The following is a 13,689-nucleotide window of genomic DNA, read 5'->3' as shown; positions in this document are numbered from 1 at the left end:
TGGCGTCTGCAACACGTGGCGACTTTCTTGCTCTCTCGCCCTGAGGCCCCCCCCCCCCCCGTCGACGAAGGGAGGAGGAGGCGGCGTCTTGGTGTGGTGGTGGTGGGGGGTGTTGTGGGTGTGGTGGGGGTGTTGTGGTGGTGGGGGGTGTTGTGGTGGTGGGGGGTGTTGTGGGGGTGGTGGGGGGGTGTTGTGGTGGTGGGGGGTGTTGTGGTGGTGGGGGGTGTTGTGGGTGGTGGGGGGTGTGGTGGGTGTGGTGGGGGGGTGTTGTGGTGTGGTGGGGGGGGGGTGTTGTGGGTGTGGTGGGGGGGGTGTTGTGGGTGTGGTGGTGGGGGGGGTGTTGTGGTGGTGGGGGTGTTGTGGGTGGTGGGGGGTGTGGTGGGTGTGGTGGGGGGGGGTGTTGTGGGTGTGGTGGTGGTGGTGGGGGAAGGGTGTTGTGGGTGTGGTGGGGGGGGTGTTGTGGGTGTGGTGGGGGGGTGTTGTGGGTGTGGTGGTGGGGGGGGTGTTGTGGTGGTGGGGGGTGTTGTGGGTGGTGGGGGGGGGGGTGTTGTGGGTGTGGTGGGGGGGTGTTGTGGGTGTGGTGGTGGGGGGGGTGTTGTGGTGGTGGGGGGTGTTGTGGGTGGTGGGGGGTGTGGTGGGTGTGGTGGGGGGGTGTTGTGGGTGTGGTGGTGGTGGTGGGGGAGGGGTGTTGTGGGTGTGGTGGTGGTGGGGGTGTGGTGGGTAGTGGGGGGTGTTGTGGGTAGTGGGGGGTGTTGTGGTGGTGGTGGTGGGGGTGTTGTGGATGTGGTGGTGGGGGGTGTTGTGGTGGTGGGGGGGTGTGCCTATGAAAAGGTAGCGTTCCATCTATGCAGTCATCGAACTCTGAGTGGCTCAGTTACTCTTCATATTGCCGCAGTACCCCTTAGGATTGCAGAACAGCGCTTACGTAAACAGGAGTGTTTAGGACAGTGCTTGGTTGGTCATGAATTATAGACGGCTCTTTTGGCAAGACCTTATACTTCTGCTATCGCACTGGGATTGCACATTGTACTTCACTCTTGTTAACGACCTGGTGAATACACAAGCCTCTTGCAGGCTTGTATTGCATGTTTAGAAACATGCCTCGAGATTATTTTGCTGCTATAAATTTCCACGTGATAGGCCAATTCCTTGAGCTATGATTTGTGGCCAGGTCGCTTCTGAAAGAGAAGCTAATAGCTCAGTGGGCCTTACCTGGTCAAATAAAAATAGTTATTTTTTATCGTTTTTTTTGTAAAGTGATTTGTTGACCTTTCCCAAACTTAGCACTCCTATCTTGTTTTTGTATTACTTGTTGTAACGTTCTGAGCCGACCCCTATTGGACATTGTGAAAAAGAGCTTTATAGCTCATCGAATTCCTCCGGTGCAAATAAACATTCTGCTTCTGATATTGTCGTTTTGAATAGTTGAGTGGCCGTGCCGGGGCAGTCATGCCGTAGAAGTGATTAAATTACAGTTTTCACTCGTACTGCTTCACTTGCCCACTAGGGCTACGTTTTCTTGTTTACCAATCAGTGCCATGTGTCAAATGTTGCGACGTAGTCATTTAACAAGTTTGAGCAAAGCATATTCACAGCAGGTGAAAGGAAAATGTGATAAACATTCAAGGGTGGCAAATAAACTGATTTCCACTTGCGTGCACACGTTCGTAACAAGGGTACACAATATGGTGCGTGTGATAATTTTGTTGCTTTTATTTACTGTAAACTATGAAATGCAGGCGGTGACACACTAAAACAGAAAAACACGACCAAGGAGTGCTGCATTTATTATTTTGTTTCACTTGAACTCAAAAACACATCGAACCAAAATATATTTCATCGTGTTGTGCTTTACCTTGTCAAGTTATATCAAAGCCTTGAACGGTTTTTAATATTTGTAATCCAACAACATTGAGCCACGGAGTGTAATGCAGACATAAATGTAAGAAGTCCCGAATGGGTTATCACTGCAGAAGCCACCCCTTGGCTCCCATCACTGTTTAGCGTTTTAAAATCTCGTCTTTTTAGGAAACCGTCCAAAATTGTATGAGTTGGTGATCCCATTCCAGCAGGGGAGGGGGCACTACTTTACATAAATCATGAGGGTCATGCCACCCCTGGTCCCCCCTGTGGCAATGCCTCTGCTGTGAGTGCGGCATCTGCAGTGGACGAGAAGACAGCCCGGTTGTCTTCATATTCTTAGGTGTTTTCGGTAAAGTCACGTAGGTAAAACATTAAAATTTATAAAAGTAAAATAAAATAAAAATCACGACGTTTCGGAGGCAACATGTCATCCTGGTACCAGTTATGTCCTGCCGAGCTAGCCAACGTCATCTTAACTTACTTGAATGTGTCACGAAATAAATTGTGTTTCTGACGATGAATGGGCATATAATAAGATGTTAGTTTTATTCGGCGTCGTTAAATACAAATTGCATCTCGCAATCGCTAAGGAACCACAGACAAGCTGGAAGGCAGCCAGGCGGTGAGTCGGTGCTACCAACAATTGCCAAAGTTCTGCAGTCCTCTCTATATATTAAGATGTTTTCAGCTAATGAATGAACGTTAATATATGTGGGTGGAAACTGGAGCACCCACAATACCTTGCTTATCTCGTCAAGGAGCATAAACCATCATGCAAACTCCGGTCATCCTCGCAGTGGCTTTTGGCTCGCCATCGAACAAAGACGGTCACTACATCGCGCGCTTTGAGATGCGCTTTTGCGGCCGTCTGGAACACTCTTCCTTCCGATATTAGAAAGCCACTGGAGCTATGCACTTTAAAATCATCTCGATTGAAAACTAATTTCTTTAGAACTGCTTTTTGGTGTTTAGTTTGTTGTCCTTCCACCCGCACCTCAGATTAGCACGGTCGGCTACGTACGGTGCAAATTAAGTTTAACATACATACAACAAACAGACATACACCCGGAGAAAAATGTACATGGGGGCAACAAAAATCCCATACAGAAGGGAAAGATGATATTTCACATTTTGCTGTGCCGCCTTTTGGCAAGCCAGGGTGTAGAAGCACCTTTACATGCATGGGAAGGGAGTTTTGCAGCATTAGTGCGATCCAACCAATCCCCGCCTCCCCATTGCTGGATTACAGGCCACGTGCATCGCGACCACCGCGAGTGTGTACCTGTGTGTAGCTCAAGACCTGCTTGCGCCGTGTGTTTTGATGGTGTTTTACAGGAGTGCTTTACCCGGGTGTTAAAAGGTTACATCGCGGTCAACACAGCAGTCTTCCCCATTGGCACCAAAGGTACGGACAACGATAAAGTTAATTCTAGATTTGAACGATCAAATCTTACTAATTGGCTGTGTCATGCAGCCAGCTATGGCTGCAGAGTTTGGTGATACATGTTGTTTACGTCGTTTATTGTGAAAATTCCGTCACAGTTCCTATGATCACTGTTTCATTGCTTTCATGGCTTTATTTTGGTGATTTCGAAAAGTGTATTGGTTTAGCCATGTTTGTTTGTTGTAGTACAGAGTTATACTGATGGCCTTAATCTAAGTTGTCTTGTTGTTGTTGTTGTTTGACTTGCATCCCACTGGGATTTTTGCACACAGCGTTGGTGTACGGTGTTTTTTATGCAATATTTTACTGTCTTTTCTTGGATTTTCTGTTTGCACTCAGTCACATATTCACTTAAAGATGTTTTTTTGTTCATGTTTTAGTTTTTTGTTTGTTGCGGTTGCACCCGATTCAAGAGCTGAATGGCTCACAGGGCTATACCTAATAAATGAACTTGAACTTGAACCCACCCCCCGTGTGTCATGGCGGCCTTCATAGGTGCTACTCGCTAACAGCACTTGCCCCAACAGTGTGTTAAGGCTACACGGGGTGTCTTTGTTTGCCTGTATAAAACAGAAGTGCAACATGGTTCGCATTGGAATTGCTGCAACGTCACTGTTAACAATACAATATCATATTTTGCACCACAATGATTATCACAATATAACTTTTTTTAATAGCTTTTCCACATTTTTATTGCATTGTCCACTGTGTAAGTAAAAACAAGATATGTCTTCTAATCTTGATAACTTTTACAATCCATGACGCAATGAATGCACATTCTGTCAGTTATACACAAAACAATTAAGTTATTACATAAAATGTATAATTTCCGTGTCATAAATGCAAGGCCGTAATTATAATATATATTGGGGGGGGGGGGGCACACATCCCCCCCCAATATTCAAAGATGCTCAAAATGTCCCCCCCAATATATTGCAATAAAATAGATTCATGTTTATATGATTGTGGGTTATGAATGTACTTTATTAATCCCTAATCTCTGCCATTACATACAATGAAACAAGAAAAGGTAAAAAAGAAAAAACAGCAATGTAATACAATACACTATTTGACATTATTGTAAAAAATAAATAGAAAGTCCATCCTATGTGTTAGTGAAGTTTTTAATATTTTAGGCAGGAAATTAGTTTTCAAATATGATTTTTTTGGGGGGGGGGGACCCCCAGACCCCCTGGAAGAATTTGGTCCCCCCCAATGTTGACTCCATAGCTACGGCCTTGCATAAATGACTCTGGGAAACGTTTTGCAAAGCAATCATTTAACGGGTAATATCTATTTATTTACAACTTCAATGATTTTGTTATTTCGTAGACAATTTGTTGGGAAATACGGTTTCTAAGAAAAAGAAAAATAGCAACGATAATCAGGATGTGATTGGCAATATTGCAAAAAAAACCCGCCCCGACGATACGATTATTGTGGCCCTCATGACGTCCGACATGCCATCGTATCACCGTATCACAGCAATCCCCCCCCCCCCCCAGTCTCCACGGTGTGCAACGTGTTCATTGCCTCCACCTGCGCTTTGCGTAGGGCACCTGCTGGACACGCTGGCACGGATGGCGCTGTGGCAGGTGGGCCTGGAGTACCTGCACGGCACGGGCCACGGCGTGGGCTCCTTCCTCAACGTGCACGAGGGCCCGTGCGGCATCAGCTACAAGACCTTTGCAGACGAGCCCCTGGAAGCGAACATGATCATCACAGACGGTAACGCCGCTTGCGTGAACGACAGCGAGAGCATTGCTGGCTCACGAGGACCCGCCACCCCGAGCTGAAGGCTGTGGCCCTTCTGACTTCTTAGCGAAGGCTAAAAAAGGTGCTGCTGCACTGCAGCCATTCCTCGTATACACACAGCGGGTGAGCTGGAGCGGAATGCACTCCAGACAAAAGCAACTCGCATTGTTTACTCACGCTGTGTAGCGATAAACGTTTAGCGGTTGAGGTTTGTTTAATATTGAAGGTCGTGCCTCCACCACCCTCTGAGTTTTTGTATGGGGCCCCCTCATTTTAAAACGAGGTCACGCCCGCAGGATTGGTTCCATGCCCGTTGTTCACTCGTAGAAAGTCTGTGGCGTGTAACATCACTCATATTTGTTTTATAATTGCACTCTGTTTATTTTAAAGCGCATGCAACGTCATTCTAAAATTATAAAATATGCGATTTAATTTTAAATATGACCAACCTAGGGTCGGAGCAGTGGTGGTAACTTGAGTTTGCTTCCCAGAGATAATAAAAATAAAACTTACATTTTATATAGCAGTGTCATTCATGCCAACAGCATCCCACAACACTGTACATTATTCATATACAAGGACCAAATCCCATATATGCGTTCTAGACTTGAAGCTTTCGTGACTGCAAGGAATCATATTCTTAGGTGTTTTCGGTAAAGTCACGTAGGTAAAACATCAAAATTAATAAAAATAATAAAATAAAATAAAGATCACGACGTTTCGGAGGCAACACAAGTCTCCGTCATCAGGTGGGACAGTCACAGCCAGATCAGCTGCATCAAGTGAGGCAATGATTCAAGATGTAATCCCTTAAAAGCGAGTTGAGGGGGGAGGAGAGGGGGGGGGCTCATCAGAATGTGGTAGCCAATGAATGGAAAGTATCGGGAGAGAGGGGCCAAAAAAGGGTGGGCGACGGCGTGGAAGCTATTGTGCGCAAGCGACACACTGCTGCCCACGCCAACGCACAGTGCGAAAGAAGCCAAACACACACACCAAGCAAATGAAAACCATACTACTACCAATCAAACTACAAAAATAAGCAAATAAAGATATGGCACCAAAACTAAAAGTACAAACAAAAGTTAGGTCTACACATCCCAGACCACAATCCCAACTTCCTTGCTTGGTTGGGAAGAGACGGATAACATTCTTGGCGAGCAGCATCTGAACCAGACCTAGGCCTCCCCTTTACTAACCCCAACTGACCAGCGTGGTAAAAACTGTACTAAACTTAAACTTTTTATGTTACCAGGTAAGGTCCACAGCTGTACAGCTCTATTTCAGAAGCGACCTGGCTATCACAAATGAAAGCTCAACGAAGTGGCTGATCATGTGAAAATTGACAGCAGCCAAATACTCTCAACGCATGTTGTTTATAAATGTGGAGGGATAAAAAAACAGAGAACCTAGAGAAAAATCCACGCGACCACAGGGCGATCATGCAAACTCCAAATATACAGGGGTTGGGATCGAACCCCACGACCTACTGCACACCAGGCGAGGTAGTTAACATTTTGCCACTGTGGTGCCCTGGTCAAATAACCTCTATGATGGACACAGCATGGAGAGACCTTGATCCAACAGTGCGCTGACAAAGCTTTACATTTTATTTTTGATCACATTTTTAAACCTTAGGAAAATCACATTTTTTTTAGCAATCAACTGAGTTAAATCTACATGGCTACACATTTCTATTATATATGAATGTCTGATGGCATTGATGAAAATAGTTATCCATTTGGAGTCTGTTGGTCACCGCCTCCCTCTTCCTATGCCCACAGAACCAGGCTTCTATGAGGAGGGTGCCTTTGGGATTCGCATTGAAAATGTTCTCCTGGTGATCCCAGCCAAGACTCGGGTACGTACAGCGAGCTTGTGCACTTTCTCATATTGACTCCATCGTCGCTTGGCTTGGAGAGAGGGCATCGTGAACGGGGTCATTCAAGGCAGCTCTTTACTACACACACGTGAAATTCACCCACAATCTTACGTGGCTTTTAAACACATTTCTCAGTTCATGATGGATAGGACCGTAATTGTACATTTTATGGCAAATGTATAAATGAAAGCTTTACATTATCGTCAAGGTTTTTGCGTGCGTATATGGTGTTCCTATTGACCATTAAGTAACATGAGTTTCACCCCAATTGTAACACGGTACAAATTGATTGTATAGTGCAGGGGTCTGCAACCTGTGGTTCCGGAGCCACATGCGGCTCTTTAAGGATTGTTTCATGACGTTATGTATTAAGGACCACCATCTCTTATTCCCACACAGTGTATGGCAGCTCTTTAAGTATTGAGTTTTTTTTACCGAATTCGAAAAAAAATAGCTCTCATTATTTTGGTTGCTGACCCCAGGTGTAGAGTGTCAACTTTAACTGCATCTTAAAACGCTGTACAAAATAGGTGGAAATTCACATGACAGGCAATCCGCAAAGCGAGGGGGTTTTCTTGGAAATGCATTTGCGTTGCAGGCGACAGGGGCAAGAAAGTGAGATGGTGGTATGGTCGGGAGAGGTTAAAGGCATTTCAGAGACGGTTTATCAACTGTGGAGAAGAGGAGATTCTTGATCCTGGATTTGAACCACGGGAGGGATCTGAACAGTGCCGAGGTTTGGGAAGGAAACTCCAGGCCACCGAAGTGGTGGCAGAGAAGGAATGACCTCCACTTGAGTGGTTATTTTTATAGTTAAACCTTGGGTGCTGAAGCAGAGAGAATGCGAAGGAGAGCAAAACAAAGTGAATGGGCAGAAGTTGGCAAGAATTATTCTATGGAGAAATTTTAAGAAAATTAGGGCATTTTGTAAACAGGATGGTATAGGGTCTTGTAAGAGGGAACCTTTAAAGTCAGCCGTTGATGTTCAAGCTTCCTTCTTAGAGGTTTAATTTATTTTATGAAGATAAATCCCAACACATTTGTAAAAACGCTGCCTGAAATGTTTTCATATATAACAGGCATAATTTTTGACAATGGCCCTTCTTTATAGCACTTATTTATTATGTTTTTTCTTTTCAGGCAGTGTTATTTACAAGTGTAAGGAGTTTTGTTATTTGTGCTTTTGTGCATCACTGCCAACGCAGCATCGCCAACTAATTTGTGAAATTATGGGATCTTCCAGAAGTAGGAAGCAATGAAAAGGCATGGTGACATTAATGACGACATCTTGACCTTGCCATGGCTCAAAAATGATCTGTAATACAAATTTCAGAAATTACTGTTTCTTTCTGGAATCATAATCCTGGGTGTTCCTCATGAGACAGTTTGTGTCTCAACAAACCTTCATCTGGGCCTGCACGGACGTGTGTATGTTGAACTTCTTTCGCACTGTACGTGGCCAACCGTGCTAATCGGAGGTGCAAAGTTTGAGCCTTCCTTCATATACCGATTTTTCATCCCAAACCACATTTAGCTTAAATTGTTCCAACAGTTTGTGCAAGATCTGACTAGGTATGAAATAGCAAGCATTGTCTTGTATTGATGGATTGCAGAACATTTGGCATGGTCTCGTATCATTGTGTAAACCTAGTTCCTGGGCATACCTGAGTTCTGATAGTAACAAAAAATAAGACATTTTAATAATGGCCATTGTTGTACAGTGGATTGCAGTTTAACTGTGTGTTTTCTACAGTACAACTTCAAGGACCGAGGCTCACTGACCTTTGAGCCACTGACCCTGGTACCAATTCAGCTCAAGATGATTGAGAGATCGTTGCTTACAGAGAGTGAGGTGAGGTTCTCACTGTCAATCGGCACACCAGAAGTATTCATCGCACAGCACTCTCACATGTGTTAATGTGGAAACAGAGAAACGGACTTCTGGTTATATATGCTTTTGCCCATAATGCTGCACAGCAACGCATGCTGAGTTTGTGCGAGATGTTGCTTTATGATAATAGGGTTTTTCCCCTTTTTTCTGACGACAAAACTGAAACCTTTTTACAAGGAATCATGTGTGCATTAAACACAATACTTGTGGTCAAAATGCAAACAAAAAACACACTATGATAATGTATGCGAACAATGATGTTTGGGATTCTGAGTCTGTTTCACTTTCTAAATCACATCTTAAAACTCACCTTTCTATAAAGGCTTTCCCTGCAACTTAACATTTAAAAAAACAATTTTGTTGCCTGATTGGTTAACTCTGGAATTATTATTATTATTCGCTTTTATCAGTTCCTCATTTTATTGGAATTTCAAGAGTTATCAGCTTTCTATTTTGCTTAGATTTAATCTGTACTTGTGAGTGTTGTTTTATATTTATGTACAGTTCTTTGAGATACTTCGATAAAATAGAGGTTATTATTACGTTATGATCAGCCACATCACGCTGGGCGGGGCTCTCCAGAGGGGGGAGTGGTTTCCTGCCTTCGGGAGGTAGAATGTCCAGGTGCCATTTTTAAAAAGACTCAGAATCAGACTCAAGTAATTGACCACAAAGTAATCTGGTATAGGTCATAGTGGATAAAGTGTTTTACGTGACCAATCGTGCCGGTTCGAATGAATACCCTTCAGGATTGTTACGCCCTTAAGTGTTCTGCTTGTAGCTTTGGCCAATTTGTGCCTCCACTCGACTCGGCTCGTGTTCTATTGTAAACGGTGATGTTTCTACCGTTGTGTCCACAGATCTCCTGGGTGAACAAGTACCACGAACACTGCCAGGAGGTGGTAGGGGCTGAGCTGAAGAAGCAGGGCCGAGAGGATGCCTTAAAATGGTTACTTAAAGAGACAAAGCCTTTTTAAATTTCACTCGAGGCTTATAAAAAAAACACCCATCTTGGAAAATCGTCTAATCCAGCAGGCAGTGAGTCATCCCAACCAATATATTTTCAACCAGATTTTTAAATATTGCTGACCAAGCTAATAAATCAGCCAGCCATGCAGAATAGCCACTCTCTCTTGGCCAGAAAAATAAACATCAAGAAACCTGCACGTTATGAGTGGAAAGTCCTTTAAAGAGTGGCTGTGAGTCATCGTAACCAGCTAGCATGTCAGCTCACCGATCAAAAATCAAGCCAGGTAACCAACTTACAATCCAGACATTCAAGGATGTAACCTGACACTCAGATGGTTATCGAGTCATAAATCCAAGTGGCAACAGTCTTGTGCCAAATGAAAACCAAAAATGACCTTGATGTATGCTCCACTTTACCCCTGAAATAAAGTTTGAATGTGAACTTTTTACGAATATATAACAATCCTTACATTGGTTGTACTGTGGCAAGTTGGAATAAATGATTTATTAATCTTTGATCACTTTTGTCTCTTTAGCATCTGAGTGTTGCAACCATAAGATGAATAATGGTCTGTCATGGTATAAAAACAGCCTCGTAGTAAAATTGGATGATGTAATCACATGGAGGTGTGTGTGTAAAAGAGCTGACAAGTATTCTGAACATTAGGATAATGCATTCAAAACTGAATGCAGTTTTTACAAATATGCATATTTCATTAGTATTTTTCAGTTACTGTTTTGTTATGTAATTTATTTGTATTGTTCTTTAAAGAAGGGTGATTTTGTTTTTCTTTTTTAATGCGTACTGTATACACGCACTGTATTTAATATACAAAAACACCACAGATGCGCTTCTGCGGCCATCTAGAACGCTCTGATATTAGGAAGCCACTGGAGCTCAGCACTTTTAAATCGAGATTGAAAACTAATTTATTTAGAACTGCGTTTTGTGTTTAGTCTGCTGTCCTTCCCCCACACCTCAGCTTAAAGCGGTTGAATATGTATGGTGCAAAAGAAGTTTAGCATACAACTACATTCACGAATATAAATGCTTAACTGGGGACTGGACTGATTGTCGCAGAGCCTATGGCACAGTCAGCTATCCAGCCATCCTTCACACTGGATGACGTATATAATTAACAAGCATCTTTATTATTTTACAAATATCCCATTGCCCCTTGGGTTGCCTACTAAAACCTCAACTAACGTCTGCGCTGCCTCCCAAAAACCTGGGCCCGTGAGAAAGCCATTATTGAACCTATATGAGCAATACAACTCACGTGGGAATGTACCACTACCTGTACATACACTACATACACTATACAATGTCCATGGCCACTCCACTATATTTTCTCCACCTTTAGCTTAAAAAATCCCTTTCGGACTCTCATTGAATACCCATAATGTTACCACCAAGGCTGCCTTCCAGGCTTTGGGCTCATGGTTGGTCCATTACATTATAGCCAGACGTGCCGAGTTGTGTGCGGGTTTTTATATTGTCTGTTTGAAACATTCAGGCTCTCATGCCCATCCTGGGTTTAAACCAGGTTATGAGATGCTCTGGAAAAGAGACATCCCACATGCCCCGGCATCATTAAACATATACACACTTTCATAATACTGTACAATAGCTAAATACAACTGCATCTCAAGACGCAGGACAGAAACCGCTGGCTTCTTATGACGGGGAGCCATAGGCAAAATAAAAAAATATATCTAGTGCCTGGGCATGCATAGGGCCATGGAGTTTACAGATTGGATGGTTGGGAAGAGTTTCCATACCTGTCTAGTGCCTAACTTATTAAAGACCAATTCAGACAACGTTCATCCAACAAAGTCTCATCACAAGGGAGAAACACAAATAGACAAAAAAAATGTTGCCCGTATTGAAACGGCTGTACGCTGTATGGACCTGAAAACTCAATTTCCATGTACAAGAATACGGGTAAACCGTATGGGTTGACGGGTATGAGTTTCATAATATTGGAGCAAAAAGAATGAGCGAATGTTAACTTGGGGCTTACAAATCCTTGGTTGCTGGAGCATACTGTGTGGAGGGGACATATCTGGTTGTGCCCATGGACTGCCTGCAAGCCTTCAACACTTCACGTGGTCTCCGAGTGCACCGAGTCTGATAAACTGTGGTGATGGTTGTGGTGGAGGTGACGGTGATGTTTGTGGTGGTGTACTTGAATTTTATAATTCATTTCAGCTCTACCTTTACACGAATTTAATGCACCCTTTATAACTGATATGCCCTTACACAAATGCAAATCTTGTGTAGATATACCAGAAACGATTTGGGTTTTTTTTCATGCAAATGTGCACCGATCATCAGCATGGTCACAAAGCCTCTGTCTCCAGAGAGTGAATAAGACAATCGTAAAATTAAAGAGACAATTTGAATAAACGAGAAAAGCATCCTCAACTTGAAAAAAAAAACTTGCAACACTGCACATGAACGCGTTTAAAAAAAATGTTAGTCACGATTTAGTGCACAACTGCGTGCGATTGTAAATACCCGGCACAGGCCAGGGGGACCCTATCGTGTGGCCTATTAACCTCGAACTTTTCTGGGGTTTTTGTGTGGGCGTAAAGTCGCACGCCGTCTTGACAACTGCTGTGACTCCACTGATGTGGACACGACTTCTCTGGGGCTTCTCCCTCTGGTGATGTCACTATTTCCCCCCTGCAGTAAGGATATTCTGAGCGAATTTGCATCCTAGATTTTGTGACCTTTTGGGGGCTTTCCCCGGGCGACAGCATTTTTTATCTGCCGTAGTGGCACAAATTGTAGCGATTCTCTGGGTGGGGACTCGGGACATCGTTCAGAATTAGGAGCGATTTCTCGGTGCGTATCGAGCATCTTTTATCATCAGTTCACGGTGTGTCACAATCAGTCAATATTGTTTAATGACACGATGTGCAATTAAGGAATCTCAGCTGACGACATTCTCATTTCCCATTGGTTGGGAAGCTGGGATTGCGATCTAGGATGTGTAGACCTTTCTGTGATAACTTATTTTGTTTTGGTGCTATTTCTTAATTTCTTTATTCATTTTTTATTTTGCTTGGTAGTAGGCTTTTCATTTGCTTGGTGTGTGTTGGGCTTCTTTCGCGCCGTACGTAGCCAACCGCATATATGGGATTTTGTCCTTATATATGATTAATGTACAGCGTTGTGGGATGCTGTTGGCATGCGTGAATATACAATGAAAGTATTGTTTACAATTGTAAACTCTCGTGTCGGCAGTATAAACACGAAGGCTTTCGCGACCAATGTCCATAATAAAGGTAGTTTGGGTTAGATTGCGTCAATACAAAAGTTTCGTTAAACAGGCCACCACCCGACACAAGTTCTAGTTCATTGATTAGGTGTAGCCCTGTGAGCCATTCGGCTCTTGAATCTGGTGCAACCGCAACAAATAAAAAACAAAAATATGAACAAGAAAACATCTTCAAGTGACTATGTGCAAACAGAAAATCCAAGAAAAGACAGCAAAATATTGCAGAAAAAGCACCGTACACCAACACTGTGCAAAAATCCCAGTGGGATGCAAGTCAAACAACAACAACAACCACAAGACAACTTAGATTAAGGCCATCAGTCTAACTCTGTACAACAACAAACAAACATGGCCAAACCAAAAAACTTTTCGAAAATCACCAAAATAAAGCCATGAAAGCAATGAAACAGTGATCATAGGAACTGTGACCGAATTTTCACAATAAACGACGTAAACAACATGTACCACCAAACTCTGCAGCCATAGCTGGCTGCATGACACAGCCAATTAGTAAGATTTGCCACGTAAACACAACGTGCCAATTGATGATCAACTTCAGCACACCGGCGTGTCGTTGTGACAGTAAAAACAAACCCACGGC

At 43.5% G+C, this 13,689-nt stretch overlaps 1 protein-coding gene across 1 annotated transcript; it reads left to right on the top strand.

Moving 5' to 3' along the window:
* The first annotated feature begins 823 nt into the window (after positions 1–823).
* LOC133345654 (xaa-Pro aminopeptidase 1-like) lies at positions 824–10,319 on the top strand. Its single transcript, XM_061556612.1, has 6 exons — positions 824–831; positions 3,199–3,268; positions 4,862–5,035; positions 6,844–6,920; positions 8,695–8,793; positions 9,693–10,319. The coding sequence occupies exons 3-6, from the start codon at positions 4,888–4,890 to the stop codon at positions 9,807–9,809; spliced, it is 441 nt and encodes a 146-aa protein (XP_061412596.1). The 5' UTR covers positions 824–831; positions 3,199–3,268; positions 4,862–4,887; the 3' UTR covers positions 9,810–10,319.
* The last annotated feature ends 3,370 nt before the right edge of the window (positions 10,320–13,689 follow it).

Source organism: Lethenteron reissneri, chromosome 22 (genome assembly GCF_015708825.2).
Source record: "Lethenteron reissneri isolate LAM-NWPU_2019-01 chromosome 22, ASM1570882v1, whole genome shotgun sequence".
NCBI lineage: Eukaryota > Metazoa > Chordata > Hyperoartia > Petromyzontiformes > Petromyzontidae > Lethenteron > Lethenteron reissneri.
The sequence above is the reverse complement of the archived record's forward strand: the minus strand, read 5'-3'. Positions and strand labels throughout refer to the sequence as shown.